This window comes from Mugil cephalus, chromosome 6 (genome assembly GCF_022458985.1).
Source record: "Mugil cephalus isolate CIBA_MC_2020 chromosome 6, CIBA_Mcephalus_1.1, whole genome shotgun sequence".
NCBI classification, from domain to species: domain Eukaryota; kingdom Metazoa; phylum Chordata; class Actinopteri; order Mugiliformes; family Mugilidae; genus Mugil; species Mugil cephalus.
The window spans coordinates 13,255,351-13,276,938 of NC_061775.1; the positions used below are offsets into that span (position 1 = coordinate 13,255,351).

At 40.2% G+C, this 21,588-nt stretch overlaps 1 protein-coding gene across 7 annotated transcripts; it reads left to right on the forward strand.

Annotated features, from left to right (window-relative positions):
• The first annotated feature begins 3,485 nt into the window (after nucleotides 1-3,485).
• brdt (bromodomain, testis-specific) lies at nucleotides 3,486-21,259 on the forward strand. 7 transcript variants are annotated; one of them, XM_047586195.1, is made up of 21 exons: nucleotides 3,487-3,652; nucleotides 3,775-3,985; nucleotides 6,690-6,959; nucleotides 7,588-7,725; nucleotides 9,511-9,646; nucleotides 9,899-10,020; nucleotides 10,347-10,697; nucleotides 12,329-12,457; nucleotides 12,595-12,795; nucleotides 12,896-13,077; nucleotides 13,196-13,485; nucleotides 13,617-13,727; nucleotides 13,822-13,965; nucleotides 16,633-16,688; nucleotides 16,781-16,955; nucleotides 18,092-18,162; nucleotides 19,080-19,143; nucleotides 19,235-19,341; nucleotides 19,719-19,912; nucleotides 20,039-20,258; nucleotides 20,350-21,259. In XM_047586195.1, the coding sequence occupies exons 3-21, from the start codon at nucleotides 6,768-6,770 to the stop codon at nucleotides 20,413-20,415; spliced, it is 2,949 nt and encodes a 982-aa protein (XP_047442151.1). In that variant the 5' UTR covers nucleotides 3,487-3,652; nucleotides 3,775-3,985; nucleotides 6,690-6,767; the 3' UTR covers nucleotides 20,416-21,259. The 7 variants fall into 7 exon arrangements, with proteins under 7 accessions (XP_047442155.1, XP_047442152.1, XP_047442153.1 ...); XM_047586199.1 differs by having other exon boundaries at nucleotides 3,486-3,985; nucleotides 19,083-19,143; XM_047586196.1 differs by having other exon boundaries at nucleotides 3,486-3,969.
• Nucleotides 21,260-21,588: the final 329 nt, after the last annotated feature.

A 21,588-nucleotide genomic window follows, 5' to 3' on the forward strand; every position in this document is an offset into this window, starting at 1 on the left:
GTGTTATCACTGTGAGAATCCCCTTTGCTTTGTCTCTGGTCCAGCAACATCTTCAGGCAACTGTAAATATTTGATATGGGCAGGGATTGCCATTGACTTGACTTAAGTTGCAGGGTGTTATCAGATGGCCAGAGTGAGGAGGGATTTGTAGTCACACATGCACTGAGTCACGACAACGAAGGCAAAGCCAGTGTGAACCTCACTCACTCCAGCTGGCTCTCCGTGCCGAGCTGTGACACTGAAAGTTACCCGGGCAGCCTCTCACATGTTGTCAGTTTTGATTTCAAAAACCTATCAGTAGCAGGAAAGATGGGATGATTTTCATTGCGTTGTACAGCTATGGTTTCACTGACAAACCGTGTTTCATTTCCTAAATCATCGCAGAAACACATCTGATTTCTATTTCAAATGTAGGCTTTTGTCTTAATTCACATTTAAAACCAAACCACATGCTATTTGACCACTCCAAACATCCTGTGAATGGATTTCCCGTCTCTTTTACCAACACCATATGGGGCACATTATTTTCTACACACAGCGGGTGAAAAGGTTTTTTTTTTTTTTTTCCAAATGTCACTGATTCCTGCTTGAAGCTCTTGCTGTTTCTGTGTCATTTTACTTTATTTATTTTTTTCTTCTCCAAGAGATCCGACTCTGAAGGCAAATAGTTTCTGGTAACACTAATTCAACGTTGCTATTAAACAAGCAGACAAGGTATGTGCAACGCCGCTCCTGCCTGCTTTCTATTCAGTGACATCTTACAAACAGTACACTTTTACAAAATATATTAAAGTGTCTCCAATGCTCGCACAAATTCTGATGGACAAAGAGCAGTCGTGGCTAAGCTCACGCTCAAACTGAGCAGTAACATCCAGCTCTGCATGTACAGTGTAGTGCAGCACACAAATATGTGGTTTCTGTTGCCCTCTTATGGATGATACAGACAGAAATAAAAAACCTGCCCAACATGTTTCTTAGTCTTTAATGACTAATTCAGACATTTATGAATGTACATAATATCATAAGTCACGGCAGCAGTGGTGAAAGGCATGCTATCGTTTACACTGGAACCAGGACATATCTGTTGTCGAGTCATAACCCGACACCAGACTGAGAAGGCTGCCAACTGTGGCACATTAAATGATGAAAAGTGTGATTAAAATACACTCATTTGCCAGTTTCTTAGATATACTAGTGAAAAAGAGTATTGTAATGGACTCAAACCTCCTCCATGACTGTTTTAATGTTGAGTTTGTTGACACAGTGTCAGAAAGGTGGTAATTCAACTGAATGATTATTTAGCAGAATACTGAATGAATGAATGAATGAATAAATGAAACTGTTATTTGTCCTTATCTAACCCACTGACAAAAAAAAAAGAAAATAACAGAAACACGTGTCAGCACAACACAACACACTTAAATAAAACATCTGCCTCTAGAATAGAAAACGAATGAATTAATGGCACTCCCGTTTTTTTTTTTAAATAAATGCTGAAGCTTCTTGAAGCTGAGAACCAGTGCAGGACTGATTTTCGTACCTAATGAGCTCACATTAATTCCTGCTTCATTTCTGCAATGTTCTGTAAAATTGTAGTCAAAACTTTGTAGAAATGGCTCTGCTCTCTCCACTATCAGTAGTTCATTGTTCTGGGCGTGTTATCTACTCTGATTTATGCTTTTGGTTGGTAAAAGGGTCAGTTTCTGCAGGATCTTGACACGTTCAAAAATTCTCCAAAGTGTCTCTTATCTCAAGAACCCGAGCTTGTTTTTGTTGGCCTTTATCGTACTGTGGAGTCGTAACTCACTGAATTTGGGGAGGATTTCTCAGATGGAAAAAAATATATATAAATAAATAAAAATGAAGTAAGTAGTGCCTAATACAAAATGGAAATATTTCCTGTCAATTTTAAATTATAATATATCACTTCATTACTCACGGCGTTACCCAAATATCACAGTATCACTGTTTGTTGAGCTGATTCAAAGCATTTTACGACCCTGATATGTGATAAAGCAGAAGTACAAAGTTGAACAAAAATAAAATACCAGTGCAATACGAGTAGTTTAAATCAGTACTTCAGTGCTGTACTTGAGTCAGTGTACTCGATTAGCTAGCACTGCATGTGCTAACAATGGTTTTTCCCGCACTTATTTTGAGGAGTTTATATTTATTCCTTCTCAAACAAATACCAGTTGTTACTCCTCACTTTTGAAACATCAGGGGGCAGAGTCTTTTCCTTTATGACCTCCTCCCTTCTGTACAAGCTTCCTGTCATTGTCAGGGGAACACACACTGTGTCAGTGTTTGTGGTCAAATTCAAACCTCATTTAGCGCATAACAGTTCCTTCCCATTCCTTTCCCTTTCCGAACTTTCACACATTTGACCTTTCATTACTAGTGATGACTGCTACAATGTTACATATCTTTAAGTGGTGCTCTCCCCACTGTATCATTTATGCTCTGCGTAGATTATTAGAAATGAGTTTTCCTACAGTGGCATCTCCAAGGCTTCTTGATGAGACTTGGAATAGTCTGCATTAAATCAAACAAAAGAGAAAATTACAAGAACAAAAAATACATTATTACTACAGTCCTAGTATGTTTTGGGAAAAAAATGAAGTTGCATTTGTGCATATAGATGTTTTTTTCCCCTTTTGATTTATTTATTTTGCTTTGCAAATCTTAATGTTCTGGAATTTACCGTGAATGTGCAAGAGTTGGTCCCCGGCTAACAGACTGAGCCTTATCTAATAGAATCTACATAACTTTGAGAAGCCAAATAAGCACATGTCAATTTACAATTAAACAAAACAGTAAATGTTTTACTGAATCGTTTGGGGGTGAAAAAGCCATAAATCACAGAAACAGCCCACATGTTTCTGCAATTAAAGCCTAATGGCGCCATCTTGTGGGAAAATAGAATATATAATTTTAGTCCTTTGAATTCCAGGCTGAAAAGTAGTTTCAAATGGGTTTTTCAAGTCTCTTTGGTAAATTAAATATAATTAATGATGCCTTTCGGTAATGTCATATTCCTTCATAAAACGTCCGCGGTTATGTTTTGTGCAGAATTTCTTCTTCACAGGAAGTAAACTCATGTCCACTTTGAGTGAACCTTGTAAAGAACCATATCGCCAAAATGCTCTTTAATACTGCCAACTCTCTCCATGCAAAACTAAAACTAAACTATTAAACGTTAGTAATAATATAAGATCTTCGCATTCATCGCGGCTCATTTAATTTTCCATCCGAAACATTTTGCGAAAGAAAAAAAAATGCAATAACTGGGATTTGATTGTAGGTGCTGCTGATAGCCTAAGCTTTTCTGTAAAAGTTAATATTCTCGTGGCATATGTTACAACAATTATTTCATTACACATGCTTCCTGTGAATATTGGTTGTATGGTAGTTTTATTATTAGACTATTATTACTATTTTTTAATTCTGTTCGACGAAACCACGTTTTCCTGTTTTCGGTCGAGACTTGAAGTCATCGCTCCGCCCAGAATTTCCCGTTGCTTGTGGTTCATCGACAGGACCATTACCTCCACGACCATTATCAGACAGACAGCCAGCTACTGCCTGTTAGCGGTAGCTACAGCTTGCATTTATAGGCAGTCAACCAGGCGGGCGGCAATATTTGCAAGAGGTTTGGCATTATTCAGTCACAACTCCAGCCGAGCGACCATGCCTCTGGATCATTCGTTGAAATAGAGTTTCCATTTTGTTTCGAACAGCTCAACACTAACCATTACCTAACCCATTTTTAAGGATTCTGTTGGCTACAACTTTGCAGGAGACGAGTGGCAAATTTTCTAAAACGAACGACCCAGTTTAGATCCCACACTGCACTCGTGTTTAGACCAATCAGTCCTAGAGCCTGGAGTAGAGGGCTATAAATTTGAGGTGGTTGCCGTAGAGACGTCGGCCACTGGAGAGTTGAACGCAAGAGCCCCTGTATGGGAGGTAATATATTAGCAAGGTAATGACTGATGCTCAAATGCTACATTTGACAAACGTAGAGTTGTATTAAGGTGGTTGATGCGATTCTATTGATACATCTGTTGATTTGACCGCTGGCAAACTAGCGAGGAGACCATAACCGAATGTAGCCACGTCGGAACAGCTAATTTAGCTCGACGCGTTAGCCTGTTTTACGTTAGCGATGCCAGATTAACGCTTAAAGTGTCTGGAATTTTCGCGGAGAGTTATGCGCTTTATTTGGACAGACACGATGTCCCAAACGTGGGAGGGAATGAACAGGGACTATCGTGACGGGGCAGTCTTTAGCCAGTTTGGTAACGTTAGCATTATTTTAGAACTGTTGCCAAGCTACAATAGCTAGTGCTGTTGTTCATGTTACCATCGCGACATCGATATAACTCATCGAGCGATATTGAAGCAACGTACGTGTGTAAACGAAGCACCGAGGCCTGTTTTTGTCACCGTCGCGCACTTCTCATTTTCTTTATGCGTTTTAAATTTGGCGTGGGGGAAGTTGGTTAACGTTAGCGAATGAACTAACCGGGGGGCGTGACGGAGGCTTCACGTGTTGGACCGAGCGCTGTCAACAATGCAGCATGCGTCCATGTTTGAGGAAGAAGTCAGAAACGAAAAGAAACGTTATGTCACAGTGATCTGAAGACGATTCGTAAAGAGCGACGATCTACTCATTAACATTTAGACTCATTAAATTATTAGATAAATGTTTATGATTCAGGCTAAAATAACGTTTTCTTTTTGCCCGATACTAACTAGTAAATCCAAGAAGCTATTGCAGATGATCGGGATTATTTGACATATCGACACCCTCTTAAAATAATGTAATATATGATATTTTTTATTTAAATAATTTTGTCAATAAAATGAGGTAGGCCAGTATTTTAAGGGATGTCGATATGAAAAAGTAATTCTCTTGAATCTTTTAATCAACATAATTTGATGGTTATATATTGTCCCCAATGACAGACTCATGAATCATTTATTGTCATTGTGGTAGCTCCTCCTCAAGTAGTACATATATATATATATATGTATATATATATATAGATATAATATAAACATTAGAATACTATAAAATAAATAAGCTGTACAGATATATACATAAAAATAAGACAGTGTGTGTGCATTGGGGGTAATTGATTTCACAGATCTCGATAAACATTTTGCTACATTTCTGTGTTTAACATAATGCCCTTTGTTCAGACTAACTGAATGGTGAGTGTGTTGAAGATATGATTGAAACAGTTATGTACAAGTCGACCAGAAGTAGGAGTTAAACATAAGATGAGTACTTCTCTAATCCTTATATCTGTTATGTTTCTATACTGAGGTGTGTCTTTCTGTTTGAACCTTTGTTATTGCCCCAAATAATGGCAATTTACATGTTTAATAGTCTGTAAACCAAGAGGTGTATGAAAAGCAGACCACAACACTTTTTCATTGGTTGACTAAATGGGTCGGCTCTGATGTTTTCAAAATAAGATAATCTTTATTTTATCCAACAGTGGGGAAATTTGCTATGCTTTGCTAAAAAAGAAACAAAACAAACCTCAATGAATGTGAATGCCAAATAGCACAACTCCCATCCTTCTTAACTCAAGAAGTATACAACGAACACTAGATTTTTGTGTACAGTTCCTGAAATTAGGCTCCTATGCTCCCTGAAATTCACCCTGTCATTGCACCTACATGCATCCAACAACAGGACAATGTTGGACTTCCCTGCACTCATTTATATGTGAAAAAAGACTGTCCTCATTTGTCGTCTCTTGAGAAAAATAAAACGCACATAATATACAAAGAACTTGCAATGTAAATTATTTTGGGTTGGGATGGCTGGATGGGACTTAAATGAAGATATCTATTGGTTTTATAGCTGCAATGTTGTTTTTTTTCTACCCCGCTTGAGCCTTAAATTATAATTTGAGATAGTTTTTTTGTTTTGTTTTGTTTTAAAGGATTCATGAAAGCCATTTTTCTTTGTTCCTTTTTCAGTATTTTAGTATGGGGAGGACATACTGTAAATTTGGATTAAAAATGAGGATCTGTTATCATCCACCTTTGCTGAGCTGAAATGTACATTTGGACGATATCTGCGGGATGCAGTAGGTGGCAGTATTACTCCTGTATATCAGGAAAGAGCCTCTTAAGCATTCCCTTCTATCTCGAAATGAGAATCTATATTCTTTCAGATTTTCAGTCTTCTATCTGTAAATGACATACCGATAAATGGTACTGAACATACTGTGGTCAAAAGCTAATCCCTCAGCGTTATATGTAGGGGAGGGGAAGTCACATGTTTTCCTTCTGTATGTACTGGCATCATTTTTTCCTTTGTCTTGTTTAAAAATGTAAAACTTCAAGTAGGTGTTGGAAGGTTGTAAAGGGCACCGGTGTGTAACAGGTTATGTACATGTCAAAATGGAAAAGATTCTAATAATATGCTGCTAAATTATTTCATTATTAAATTGAATCTGTATCCGTTTCAAATGATGATGAGGCAGATGTCAACAAATAGCTAATTGTTGTATTTAAAGTAACCTAATATCAGTGCTTGTTTGCATGCCTAAGTACGTAAGATTTATTGTCTAGAGGCATCATATGTTCCAGGATTGATATAATGAACTAGAAGTTTTTTCAAAATGTACTTAAACACTGGAAACTCCTCTTCATTCCTCACTCAGGAAAATGTGTGATGAGCTCTAAGTTGCAGCAAAGCTTACTCCGGACAGTTTCCCGCTTCACGGCCTTTGGACAACACAATGTCTGATGTGAAAGTCTGTCCCACCGTGAGTCGAAATCCCCCTCCACCAGAGGTCGTAAATCCCAAGAAGCCTGGACGTGTAACCAATCAGCTACACTATCTGGACAAGGTGGTCATCAAAGCTTTATGGCGGCATCAGTATTCATGGCCTTTTCGCCAACCAGTTGATGCAGTGACGCTGTGTCTCCCAGTAAGTTGTAAAATTTTAATTATAACATTGCAGTGTGAGTCTGAAATATGTTGCTGTTGAGCTGCCTTGAGGTTTTTACATTAAAATCTCTAGAAGAAGGCTTTTAGGAATTGCATTCATGCCCTTTCCATAATGCTGATGAAGCAGATCAATGCCAGCTAAGTCTCTGTGTTCTGCAGTGTTATTCAACCTTTAAATGTATTGGCTGTATCAACATGACAGTGCTGGTGCATCTGTAGCAATGGAGACATAGTAGCTTACTGAAACTAGGAATATGGAAAGCCTAGGGAGGGGAATACAGAAGTAGAATAGAATCTAGAAAGCCTTGTAGAAAAGTTTCTGATGATCCAGTTAAAAAGAAAACCTGCCTTCAGAGAAAGGATTACAATCTACACATGCAAGTGAATGAAGGCCACAGGAAAACTTGGATCCCTGTTGATCTTGCTTTGCTTTTTTTCTCACTGAAAGAAAAGAATAGACTGTAGACTGCAGGCATACCTTGTAGGTGCTGTGTCTTCAAAAGCTTGAACCTAAAAATGCATTTAACATAACTTGTTTACTGTATTGATTGCGTTATGTCTGGTCAAGGAAGTCCTGTATGTATGTCAGCGTCTATGTTCTCTTTCAGGATTATTACACAATTATTAAAAACCCTATGGATCTCGGCACTATCAAGATGCGCCTTCAAAACAGATACTACTGGCAAGCCCGAGACTGCATACAAGACTTCAACAATATGTTCACCAATTGCTATGTGTACAATCGGGTAAGAGCATACTGCTGTGTAACACACTAGAATATACAGTGGGGGAAATAAGTATTTGATCCCCTGCTGAATTTGTAAGTTTGCCCACTTCCATAGAAATGATCAGACTCTGGTTTTTATGGTTGTTTACTGGTTATGGGTATAGACAGAATATCAATTGAAAATGCATAAAAAACACACAATCTAAAAGTTATAAATTGTTATGTATTTTATTAAGGGAAATAAGTATTTGATCCCCAACAATTCACTTAGAATTCAGGCTCCTACAGATTGGCTGGTGCGCATGTGGCACACAGCTGTGCTCAGTCAACTAATTACCAATACTCCTGATCTTAACTCGTCATGTATATAAAGCACACCTGCTCTAAGAATCAGTTTCTTACATTCCAACTTCTACAGCACCATGGGCAAGACCAAAGAGCTGTCAAAAGATGTCAGGGACAAGATTGTAGACCTGCACAAGGCTGGTATAGGTTACAAAACCATCAGCAAAAGGCTTGGTGAGAAGGTGACAACTATTGGTGCCATTATTCGCAAGTGGAAGACCCATAAAAGGACCATCAACTGTCCTCGGTCTGGAGCTCCCCGCAAAATCTCGCCTCATGGAGTGAGGATGATGATGAGAAAGGTGAGGGAGCAGCCTAAAACAACATGGCAGGAGCTTGTTAATGATCTGGAAGCAGTTGGGACCTCCGTCACCAAGAAAACAGTTGGCAACACACTGCGCCGTTATGGATTGAACTCTTGCAGTGCCCGCAAGGTCCCCCTGCTCAAGAAGGCACATGTACAGGCCCGCCTTAAGTTTGCCAGTGAACATCTAAATGACTCAGAGAAGGCTTGGGAGAAAGTGCTGTGGTCTGACGAAACCAAAGTTGAGCTATTTGGCATTAACTCGACCCGCCGTGTTTGGAGGATGAAAAAACGTGAGTATGACCCAAAGAACACCATACCCACGGTTAAGCATGGAGGTGGAAACATCATGTTTTGGGGCTGTTTTTCAGCAAAGGGTACAGGGCAACTTCACCGCATTATGGGGCCAATGAATGCAGCCATGTACTGTAACATCTTGGACAAAAACCTTCTTTCCTCAGCAAGAACACTGAAGATGCCTCGTGAGTGGGTTTTCCAACATGACAATGACCCAAAACATACTGCCAGGACAACAAAGGAGTGGCTCAAGAAGAAGCATATTAAGGTCATGGAGTGGCCTAGTCAGTCTCCAGACCTTAACCCGATCGAAAACCTGTGGAGGGAGCTGAAGCTCCGAGTTTCCAAGAGGCAGCCAAGAAACTTGAAGGATTTAGAGACTGTTTGTAAAGATGAATGGGCCAAAATCCCTCCTGCGCTGTGTGCAAACCTGGTGACCAACTACAAGAAACGTCTCATCGCTGTGCTTGCCAACAAAGGTTTCTCTACAAAGTACTGACTTGTGTTGTGCTTGGGGATCAAATACTTATTTCCCTTAATAAAATACATAACAATTTATAACTTTTAGATTGTGTGTTTTTTATGCATTTTCGACTGATATTCTGTCTATACCCATAACCAGTAAACAACCATAAAAACCAGAGTCTGATCATTTCTATGGAAGTGGGCAAACTTACAAATTCAGCAGGGGATCAAATACTTATTTCCCCCACTGTATGTAGAGCCTAAGATGCACAGAAATTATCTGAATTATTTAGTGAATCCCTGGGATCTACCTTTGCAGCTTAAACAAACTTTCTAAAGAATAAGCATTGCAATGGATTCTTCCATTTCAGCACCCCTGTTTTCTTTCCACAGCCTGGAGATGACATTGTTTTTATGGCGCAGACCCTGGAAAAGATTTTTTTGCAAAAATTGGCCCAAATGCCCAAGGAAGAGTTAGTTACAGCAATCACTGGAAAGGAACCAGTGAAAGGGGGAAAGACAAATACAGGTATTTTTTGCCTCGGGGGTTGAAATTGCATCAACACACCAGCTGACACACGCAAAAAGGCACAACACTGTGCACTGTGTGTAGAACATGCACTAAAGAACCAATAATTGTTTTGCTTATTTATGTTTTGATTTTTTTTTCTTTTTCTGGTGGTATGAAAATGAGAAGTAAGAAGTAGATTGGGATTGCACTGATTCATTGGCAGTTCATTGGCCATTTAAAATTGTATTTCTTTTGCCTGTTGTGTCGCAGGTGCAATAAAGCATCAACCTCTCATGTCAGAAGTTGTTGTCCAGCAGACGGTGACAGTCATTCCTCCCGATGTGCCTGAGTTGAAGCCATCCACCCAACTCTCTGCACAAACTGATGCAACAGTAAGCATTTTATACAATTTCAAATGTGTTTATATACAGGAAAGAAGTTGTCATTGTGGCCTGAGTATAGCTTTGCTCATTATTTCTGTAAGAGAATGCTACGACTATGAAATCGAGTTTTATTTTGTGTGGCCACAATAAAAAGGTCAAATCAATTTTCTGCTATAACTCAAACTCTTGTGCTCCAACTTAGGACATCAAACAGTGGCTTCATATCATGGTACAAAACTGCTTTGTTGTGGCAGATAAACTTTCTCTATTGCATGAAACGTCAGATTGAATAATAATCTTTTAATTCTCTGTTTCGTTGCTTTCTAAATTTTCAGATTAAAAAAGCTGTTAAGAGGAAAGCACACTCTGCAGCCTTGACCACCTCAGCAATCACCAGCAGTGAGATGTCCCCTGTTAAGGAACATTCAGCACCTAGCACACTGTTCTCACGGAGAGGCAGTGGAAGGCCCATCAAACCCCCCAAGAAAGACATACCTGGTGTAGAGTTCAAGAAGGTCAGACTGTCTGAGCAACTCAGGTGCTGCAATGATATCTTGAAGGAGATGTTCTCAAAGAGGCACTACGCATATGCGTGGCCCTTCTATACACCAGTTGATGCAATGGCTTTGGGCTTGCATGACTACCATGACATCATCAAGCAGCCTATGGACCTAAGCACCATCAAGGTAAAACTACTGCTCAGGCTGAGTAAGCAGAGCACACAGTGGTGTGAAGAACTGTTTCCCCCTACCTGATTTCTTATTTTGTTTTTGCAAGTTTGTCACCCCTAAATGTTTCAGATCATCAAACAAATTTAAATATAAAACAGATAACACAAGTAAACACAAAATGCGTTTTTTTATAACAAAATACAAAACTACATGGCCCTGAGTGGAAAAAGTGTTTGCCCATCCTGTTAAAACATAACTAAAGTGTTGAGTATCATACCTGAGTTCATATTGTCTAGCCACAACAAGGCCTGATTACAGCCACACAGCCATTATCCACAAATGGTGAAAACATGGAACAGTGGTGAACTGTACCTGGAGTTATTACCCAACCAAAATTACCCCAAGAGCACAGCTCTCGTGACTCATCCAAGAGGTCACAAAAGACCCCACAACAACGTCCACAGAACTGCTGGCCTCACTTGCCAAAGGGACAGGGCAAACATGGCCTGCATGGCAGCGGTCCAAGACCAAAACCACTGCTGAGCAAAGAGAACATAAAGATTCATCTCAGTTTTGCCAGAAAACATCTTGATGATCCTTGACTTTTGGGAAAATGCTCTGGACTGACGAGACAGAAGCTGAAATTTTTGGTAGGTGTGAGTCCCATGACATCTGGCATAAAAGTAACACTCCATTTCAGAAAAACAACATCATAACAACAGTAGAATCTGGTTGTGGTAGTGTGATGGTCTGGGGCTGTTTTGCTGCTTCAGCACCTGGAAGACTTGCATGATAAATGGAACCACGAATTCTGCCATCCACCAAAAAATCCTGAAGGAGAATGCTTCAGCTTGAGGTCACAAACCGATGTCCGGACAAACTTGGGTTCTGCAGCATTACAATGATCCAAAACAAACCAGTAAGTCCACCTCTGAATGAAGACTTTGGAGTGGCCTGGTCAATGTCCTGACCTGAATCCTCTTGAGATGCTGTGGCATGACCTTAAAAAGGTGGTTCATGCTGAAAAATCCTCCAATGTTGCTGTATTACAACAATCCTGCAAAGATGAGTGGACCAACATTCACCCACAATGCTGTTAAAAAAAAAAAAAGACTCATTGCAAGTTATTGCAAATGCTTGATTGCAATTGCTGTTGCTAAGGGTGGCCCAACCAGTCGTTAGGTTTAGAGGGAAATCGGGACAGGGTTTGGATTTTCTTAATAATAAAAAACCTTTATTTAAAAACTGCATTTTGTGTTTCCTTGTGTTGTGTTTAACTACTATATAATTTTGTTTGATGATCTGAAACATTTAGGTGTGACAAACATCCAAAAAAATAAGAAATCAGGAAGAGAATCAACATTTGTTTAGGCCACTGTATATTCTTATTGGCCACCTTATAAAGTTTATGTTGCCATGACCAGGTTGTCCCACTTTAGTTCTTGGAACTGCATAATGTCTTTGTGAAATGCTCTTCATGTCTCCATGCCTAAATGTACTGAGTTGCTGCCATGTGATTGCCTGACTAGATATTTGTATTAACCAGTAGTCGAACACATACCTGATGAGATGGCCAGTGAGTACATTATTTTGAATATACTGTATTTCACTCACATTTTCCTAAAAACAAACTGTTACCTCCTCAGAAAAAAATGGACCAGCGAGAGTATGGGAGTGCAAAAGAATTTGCTGCTGATGTCCGTCTGATGTTCTCCAACTGTTACAAATACAATCCACCTTCTCATGAGGTGGTTTACATGGCAAGAAAACTTCAGGTATAGTTTTAATTATCATGTCAGTAACGAATTTCACGCATATCATAAAAAAATAAATAAATGTGAAAGTGGGCCCTTCATTACTTTATTGTTTTATAAGGTTATTAATGTTTCAAATATATGTTTGTCTGTCTCAGCAGGATGTTTTTGAGGCCCGTTATCTGAAGGTCCCTCAAGAACCTGAAGGTTGCTCCATGTATTGCCATCCAGTGGACAAGGGAAAAGGAAAGCGTTTTGGAAGTCTGTCAACCTCCACAAGTTCTGAAAGTGAGAGCTCCTCAGAGGCAGACAGTTCATCAGAAGAAGTGGCCATGCAGCTGGCCCAGCTAGAGGAGCGGGTTGGTGTTACACACGACAGTAACAGTGCCACTGGTTTTTGGGAAGCTGGGTAGCTTGGTGAACTCCACTTACCTGTCTTATTAATGGCCGGCTTTTCAGCTGAAAGCTGTCAGTGATCAGCTGAAGAAACTTACCCAAGAGCCTTTGATGAAACCAAAGAAGAAGGAGAAGCTGAAAAAAGAAAAAAGATTAAAAGAAAGACGTATTGCTCAACTTAAGTACAAATCCTCAAAATGCATGCCTGTTGAAGAAAAAAACACAAGCGACCAGACCTCTTCCTTGTAAGTGAGACCCACTCAATTGTTTAGTAAAGCTTGCTCACACAGTGCGATAATAATGAACTTTGTGTACTACAGTACATGCTCATCATAATGTTACATGTTTGGTATACATGCGCAGGCATGGCAGTAAATATCACAACCATGGAGCTCATGTAAATTGTGAGGATGAGGTCCTAGCCACACCAATGACGTACCAGGAGATGAAGCAGTTGAAATCAGACATCGACATGCTGCCTGGCGACAAACTGGGAAAGTTGGTCAACATCATTCACGCCAGGGAGTCTTGTCTGCGGGATTCTACTCTTGAGGAGATTGAAGTAGACTTTGAAATGCTCAAGCCTTCCACACTGAGAACCCTTCAGAGGTTTGTTGCAGCGTGTCTGAGGAAATGCAACAAGAACGTAAGCAGTAAGTACAGCTCAGTCCTGCTTTACTAAATCTTTACTCTACTCGGCAAAGACATTTTTTTTGGATTTACCTCAAATTAAAGCTTATTTTCACAATGAGAAGCCACTGTAATTATTTCTACTGTACCTCAGAGAAAAAACTGATGAAGCCTACGGGAGGAATGCAGACTGGGAAACTGGATGGTGCAAAATCTCAGGTTGTCAGCAAAGAATCGCTGCTAATTAAGAAAAAGAAGCCACTAGGTAAGAAAATGTGATTAAGAGTGTGGTCGCCACAATTATGCTTCCGCATGTGGGGAGAGGGTGAAAATATTCACTTTGCTCTCTTTATTGACAGGTAAAGTCATGGCCTCTCCTGACCTCAGCTGCCCTTCGCGCCTCAGCGACAGCAGCATCAGCTCATCAGTCAGCTCCTGCAGCAGCGGCGGCAGCGGCAGTAGTAGCGACTCTAGCACTTCTGATAGCAGTGACTCTGAATCAGGTTAGCTGCTCTCCTCAGCCACCACCTCACCTTTGTTTGACTCTTCCCTTTTCCCTCTTGGGTGCATCTCTGCTGAACTGCAGTCCCGGTTTTCTCGGTTGCACACGGAATATTAAATCATTTTCATGTTTTTATGCAATCACGAGGCGTGCTTTGTTTTTATTTCACACACACTTGTTATTAGCTCTCTACAAGAATGCGGTGCACGCATCTGTACCAGTAACATCTGAGACTACTGTGACGACTTTTGTGGCATGGGGCAAGTATGCTGCACAATACCGGTGGCACAGATGTAAAGTTAAAGTCAAAACTAATACCAGTCTGAAAAGCAGTATCTCCCTGCACCCTCCAGCTGGAAGGAAGTTTGTCTGCCCCCATATATCATCACTAATGGGCATACGATGTTCAGATGCCAGCTTCTTCCATTATAACAAAAACTCTTAATTTTTTTCTCTCTCTAGTGATATGTCCATTTGTCAGTATGTTTTTAATTTATTGGGTTCTAGTTACCTACTAGCTGTTAGTCACATGGTGTGTGAAATAATGTGAAGGCTCCACCCATTAAGCACCTGCTGGTGGCCTTTTTAAGCTTTGTCCTACTTCCTGTTCCTATGCCCTGATGAAGGCCAATATGAAACATATGCTTTTAAATATTTCTTTTTGCCATGCTTAAACAAAGGCTTTTTATACTTTTTTCACCCAGAGTTCCTTTGCAATCTTTTCTTTTTTGATCCCTCACTTCATCTGTCGCAAGTAGAGCACCATTGTAAAGAACCTTCTTAATACCTTTGAGCTTATTTGCTGAGTTGTGCTGATTTGGTGTTGTGAGACATTGCAAAATCATTGGACGATGTAGTGGCTCTCATGAAGACTGTCCCAGGAAAGGACGTCCTGGACAGTCTTCTGCTGCAGAAGACAAGTTAGTTAGAACAGAAATTCACAATTTAGATAAAAGTCTACATCATTGCTGTGAATAGGGCTCTGAACATCAACCTTGAAGATGAAGAAAACGTCTTGAGCCAAGGGACATACTTCCCTGTGTGGCTCCCACTGCGAAGCATGGAGGACTATCATTTGTTCCACATTCGGACAGTTGACGAAGAAACAGAGTGATGGAGCATTGCATCACGTGACCTGATCTCCATAGTGGCTTGACCTAAACCCATCCAAGATGGCTTTGGATGCTTTGGACCACTGAATGAAGCATTGAAGTAATGTGCTGGGGTGGGATGTGGACGAGCCTGTTTGGTGGACAGTGTCTCTTTTCTTTACAGCGGCTTTGCTTTGGCAGCCTGGTGGAGATCTTCTTCGTGGATGGTGGCTCCCTCATGTAGAGTGTTCCTCCAAGTGCTTCTGTTTTTAGCTAAGTATTCCCAGGAAATGCTGTCTACATGGAACTTCTTGATCCTGCTGATCTGAATATTGTCCTTGAACCTCTTTTTTTGACCTGCAGGAGCTTGCTGACCTGTCTTTAGGTCTAAATAAAGGACCTGCTTTGATAGATGCGTGTCAGGCATTTGAACAACATAGCTAGCCCATCTCAGCCAGTGTTTAATGATGATGATGGCGGCAATGCTGTTGGTGTGTGCTTCCTCCAATACACTGCTGTTAGCGCCCATGTCTTTTCAGGGAATTCTGCGTAGGTACCTGTGATGGTAGGACTCCAGGACTTCAGCTGTAGGAATCCATGTTTCTGCATCCTATAAGAGAGTGGGCAGGACGACTACTTTGTAAACCAGGAGCTTGGTCTTTGCCAGCAAGTTGTAGCTTTCAAACGCTTTTCTCCAAAGCTTTGTAACGGCCCCACTGGCACAATGGATGTCATGGTGTACCTCGCTGCACCTCGCTATCAATGTCCACCTTGTTAGAGAAGTGGCTTCCTAGGTAGGGAAAGTGGTCTACATTTTCAAGAACTACTATCAACCAGTGCATGAGCTCCTTGTTAGGAAAAGCATACAACAGTTGGCTGGGATTACTATTAGAGTTTCAAATTATAAACACTTATGGAATTCCTTGGCGTTTATAGTCTATACTGACTATGTGAACCTATCCATTGTGTTGCACCTAGATGTATTTTTTTTTTTGTGCAATTTACCAAAGCTAGCTTTTATGTTCTACCACCACACTCGTCTTTTACCCGTTCCATTCATTTTTTCTCTCCTCAGTAGAGGCTTTATATAGAAGATGGTTCTTTACTCTTTCCTCCAGCCACCAGATAAATTGTATTTCAGTTTTCTGTTCAGTGGTGTCAAACTGGCACAAAGCATTCACTATAGAAACCAAACTCAAAAAAAAAAAAGGCAAGAGATTCAAGGTTATTACTTTGGTTTATTTTTGAAAAACACTTACATAAACGGTTGTCTTCTCACAGCAGAGAGAAACTTTAGAAAGAAGGCAATTTTTAGGGCCACTTTTATTGTATATGATTTTTATGTGATTACATAAAACCAACAATCTACCCCCTCCTTCAAAACGTTGTGATGTTTGAACACAGTTACTATGGAGAATTAATTAATTGGTGAAAAGAAAATTCGTATGTTGCTTTAGTGAGACTTGAATCTCAATAGCAAAATTCATGATGGTCATTTTCAGGTGATGCTGCAATACAAAGGACTATTCTGTCACATACCCCCCTAAGTGACTTTGAGTTATTTGCATGTTTTGCAGTGCGAAAAGCAAAGCAGCAGAAGTCTAAAGATCCTTCCCGAAGGTTTAACAAAAAGGTCAGTACATTCACACTTTGATTCCTGCCCATCAAAATACTGTAAGCTAGTTGGTTGCAGTGAAAAATTGGACCGTCATGCTTGGTTCAAAGGTGACGTGCACTGCCAGTAGTAAGCAGACATCAGTGGGAAAAGATGTGACAAAAGCCTCAGTCAAGAATTGTCAGCCTGTTCCTCCTGGGCATTCCTTGGTAGCAGAAAGTAAAGGCTACCCAACACACCGCAATGGAGGCCGGGTTTGTGATGAGCTCACCTTATCACCTCCAGGTAATATTTACATCCGTATCCTTTTTGACCATCACATAAGAAATGTATGTTAATTTGACTCAGTAATTTCAGCAGGGCTTGACATTAGTTTTAAAGGCCAGTGACTGACGTTTTACTTGCCCGACAACCAAAGTTGGTCTGAAATGCTAATTTGACATTTGTAAACCTCACGGCTAATTTCCAGACACTGTAAAGAATACAGCTATAGGCACCAGCTAGCCTTGTGCAGCCAGACTCAGTGTGTGTGACCACATCGCTGTTACAGTATTTATAGCAGAAAGCCTGCTCAAACAATTTGATTGACCTGGCAGATCTTTTCTGGCGCATAATCAATTATCAGAGCACCTCACCACAAAGAAATTGTGGGCAGGGAATTTGATCTGGCTTCCAGGCTAGGTGCATTTGATTTATTTTTGTATTATTTTTATATATTTTTCATGCATTTGCTACCTTGTTTTATTAAAACCAAGTTGGCAATTACCCAAAATTAAAAGATAGCAGATGAAATTAGATGTGACGTTTTAATATTTCAACTTATCTTCTGTTGCTAGCAATTCTAAACATTTTTGCAACCTAATGCTTATTACACAATGCCAACATGATTTCATGTCGGCACTTATCATTCAAATGGCAATCCCCAATCCCTTCATTTCAGTGCCTTTTTCCTTGTGGAGTGTGAAACAATTCATTGCAATTCTTTCAGACTCTCTCTGTAGGAATTCTGCTGTCACCTTGGGTTTGCTTTGTTTTTTTTTTGTTTTTTTAGTTAGTTTTATTGCCTGTTTTTTGCGTAACTGGTTTTGCTGTTTGGAGGCTGTTTCTGCGACATAGTCAGAAACATGCCCTCGGAGTGTTCGACCGTCTCACCACGGGGTAACATTAATGGCTAGCAGAAGGCAAACAAGGACAAGAGTCACTCCCTGCTCTCCTTGCCTGGCAGCTCTGTTGGTGTATGTGTTATAGGTCATTGAGAGTCAAAAAATATGAAGGGCTTTGTAAACCTCTAAGGTAAAAAGGTAAAAAAAAGAGCAATGACCTTGCTTTACTGCCACCTGTGTATTACATTTCACAGCAGCTCCTTGCTTCTAATAATGCAGTGGTGGTGTGTTAAAGATCAGTTCCTTTTTATTTGACAGATTTGTCTGCCCTTTTATCTCCCATGGCGTCCCCTGGAGGTGTGCTGGACTGGGCTGTCGCCAGATTTGAGGTATTTAAAAATAATCCCTCATGGGGAAATTCTCTGTGCATTTGACCCTTGCGTTGCTTCACACAGTAGTGTGTGCACTCCGAGCAGTGGGCTGCCACTTGAGCGATTCGGGGGGTTGGATGCTTGCTCGAGGCACCTCAGCCCTGGACAAACCTAGGACCCTTCAGTCCTAAAACTGCTTCTCTAACCACTACACCACAAGGTTAAACCTCCACACAGTGTTATTTTGACACAAAGACAGCTTTTCGGCTGTGCACTCATGACTCTTACTGTGAGCTATTGGCTCTGTGAAGTTTTTACAGTGCGTCTAATGAATGCCTTATTGCTCATCCACGTAATAATTTAGGAGTGTGATTAACCTACAGTCAGCACATTGTGTCAGTGGTGAAGTACATACTCTATAATATGACGCTTAAGGGCCAAGTTGCATTTACTTGCTCAGTAGATGTGCCAAAAATAGGACCGCTGATTTACTAGAGGTCGAGTCCAAGAACTGATTTATCTACTGATAAAACAACAGTGGTAGTTTTATACGAGAGGTCGGAAGTATCTCTTTGTGCCGAGCTTATTTGGCAGACGGAATATTTCACAGGCCTGCCTTCGTAAGGGACATGATGAAATGCAATTAGAATTTATATCTGCTAATCACCTGGATAGTTTCCATGCCTTTTGCTCTTGATTTCAATATAGCGTATAGTGGGGAAAATCCTACCCCTTGAGCCAAATAAATAAATAAATAAATAAAAATCAAACTGTAAATGTTGGCAGCTTTAAGAGTGGTAGTTCCCTGTATCTAATTCCTGCCACAATTTTATGTGTGTAGTAGTTAAATAGTTGAATAGTTCTTCTGTTTGGGCTATTATACATGATGCCTTCATACTTGTCGACCATTAATAACGTCAAGGTTTACCTCTCAGCAGGGTGCAGTGCTGTCCCCTCTTAGAGACAGCCCGCTGACGTGCAAAGATGAGACGGGGTCCAGTGAGTACCTTGAGAACTCTTACTTTGACGTCGCCATTGTTAATGCAGTAGTACCTTTACAGATCATCTCTTTTTAATTTGACTTTGCCAGATTTCAGATACCTTCAGGACGCCCCCGATAGTCAAGTGACTGATCTGTCTTCCACCAACACTGAGAGTAAAACTGTTGAAGAGGACAAAACGCAGCTGCCCAAAAAGGTTAGAGTTACTTAACCAAGTTTACTATTTTATGAAACTGTAGCGATATTTTACGTAGTTTTTTTTTTCAAAAACAAGCAGTTTAACTTATACGATAATATAAAGGAGAAGAATTTTTAAATTGAGGAAATGTCTCAAAACATCAGCAGATTTTCACACAAGTGCTGAAAGTCTACAAAGAGGACCCAGTTAAACAAATTACACAAAAGATACACAAGATACAAGATACAAGATAATGAGCCAGTATTGCATATCAGTGAGGGTACCTACAAGGTTACAAGTTCGTTTAAAGTCCATCTGTTCAAAAGAAGTTGTTTCCAATCAATGTAATGAGATATAATACATAGGTTGCAGTTACTGTGATTTGTTTTCTCCAGGACATTGTGCTAAAAAATGCTGAGTCTTGGGCGAGACTAGTGAGGCAGTCAATCATCCCGTGTGCAATCAAGTCCTCCAAAGAGAGCTTTGAGCAGTTTCGTAAGGCTGCCTTGGAGAAGGAAGAGCGTGAAAAAGCTCTGAAGAAGAAACCAGCGGATGAAAACAAGGAGGAGAAGGCTCCTGAGAAGAGCAGGTGTTCACACAGAAACTATATTATATGCGATTGTTGTTTATGTGTCAAAGCTACGATGTTCAGCACGATTGCCTGTGAATAATGTTTAATTTGGAGAGCTGTGTCTAAGTAATTCTGTCCATCTAGTCTCCCAGGCCCATGTAAAACAGAGCAAAACCCGAAGCCCGTTAAAGACGATTCTGACTTGACTGAGAACATTTGCACAGAGGCTCCCTCGGATGCTCCCGAACATGCTGAGCAGCAACAGTCTCCCAAGGAGGCGCAACCTTCGACTACGCAGTCCGCTGTGGATAGGGAACGAGAGATGGCCCGCAAAAAAGAGCAGGAACGTCGCAGGCGAGAAGCCGTGAGTACCTTCGTCTGGGCTTTAATGAGACGTCGCTGTGCTGTAAATGGCATTTTCAAAAATGAGTTGTGGTTTCTTTCTCTTTATGTAGATGTCTGGCATTGACATGACTATGCAACGGGACATCATGACTACATTTGAGCTAAACCTGGACTAAAAGTCAGCTGAGATTCATCTGAATTGATTGACGTCTTGATGAGTAACCAGAGCTGTTGATCCTTTCTATTGGCACAGAAGATGTGTATGTTCTTGAGAGTAAAAATAAAATCAGTGTTAAATTGTGGAGCAAAGGAAACTAATCCATTAAATATGGGCGAGGCCATTAATTTGCGTATGATAAATGTCTGCACTAATGCACTCTTGAATTTGGCGTTTTTGGGGGTGAAGCACTGTCATAAAAAGCAAACTTGAATCTAACATTTTCTGCATGTTTTTTTTTTTTTTTTGTAGTTTTCACATTTGGATGAGTTGTTGTCCTACAGTTAAAAGTTAATGTATGACAAGCTAATTCATGCACCCATCCACTGTAGTTACGATGCCACATTGTGTTGTTTACTTGAATATGCAGTGTTGTTGAGTTGTCTTTACCACCATGTTTCAGTTAATCCCGACTCTAAAATACACCAAATGTACACAGAACGCAGGTTTGTATGTATTACATGTCTTTAGAAAAACCTTTTCCATAACGGAAACATATATTTTGATAGGTAGGTAGGTAGGTAAGTAGGTTCTCTCCAAGGTTTCCAGGGTGGAATTGACTTAATCTCAGTTCCTTATTTGCGTTGCTACTTGAAGACACTGTACAACGTTGTTATCTGTACACGCACTGCACTTTGTTGTTCATACAGTTGTGGCTGTTCCAAAGTTGAATTTGGGCATTATCAGCGTATTCTGTATGTTACATTTTGTAAATGTTAAAAAAAATAAGAATTCCTTTCTTTGTTTTTTTTTTCTTTTCTTTTTTTTTTTTTACTCCAATAAATAAACAAAAGTAATTTTCACTACGTTCTCTGTATCTTTATCCTTACATCATTTAAATCTGCAGTACAATCAAACATGTGGAGGTCCCTCACTCTCTGCTTAGTTCTAGTAGGTGGACCAGACTCAGAATCTTAGTTTTCTAACTTTTTGGTCCATGTGGAATAGAATATGCTTGATTTTGACCATTTTAAAGGCTAATAATGCACTGATAACCTTCACCGAGTAGAAGGAGCCAGAAGAGGAGTGACCATTAGCCCCATCATACTCCAGGAGTGAACAAGATGTCCTCCTAATGATCCACCTCACCAGAGTCTATACCAAGGACACTGGGATGTCATTCAGACTCGAT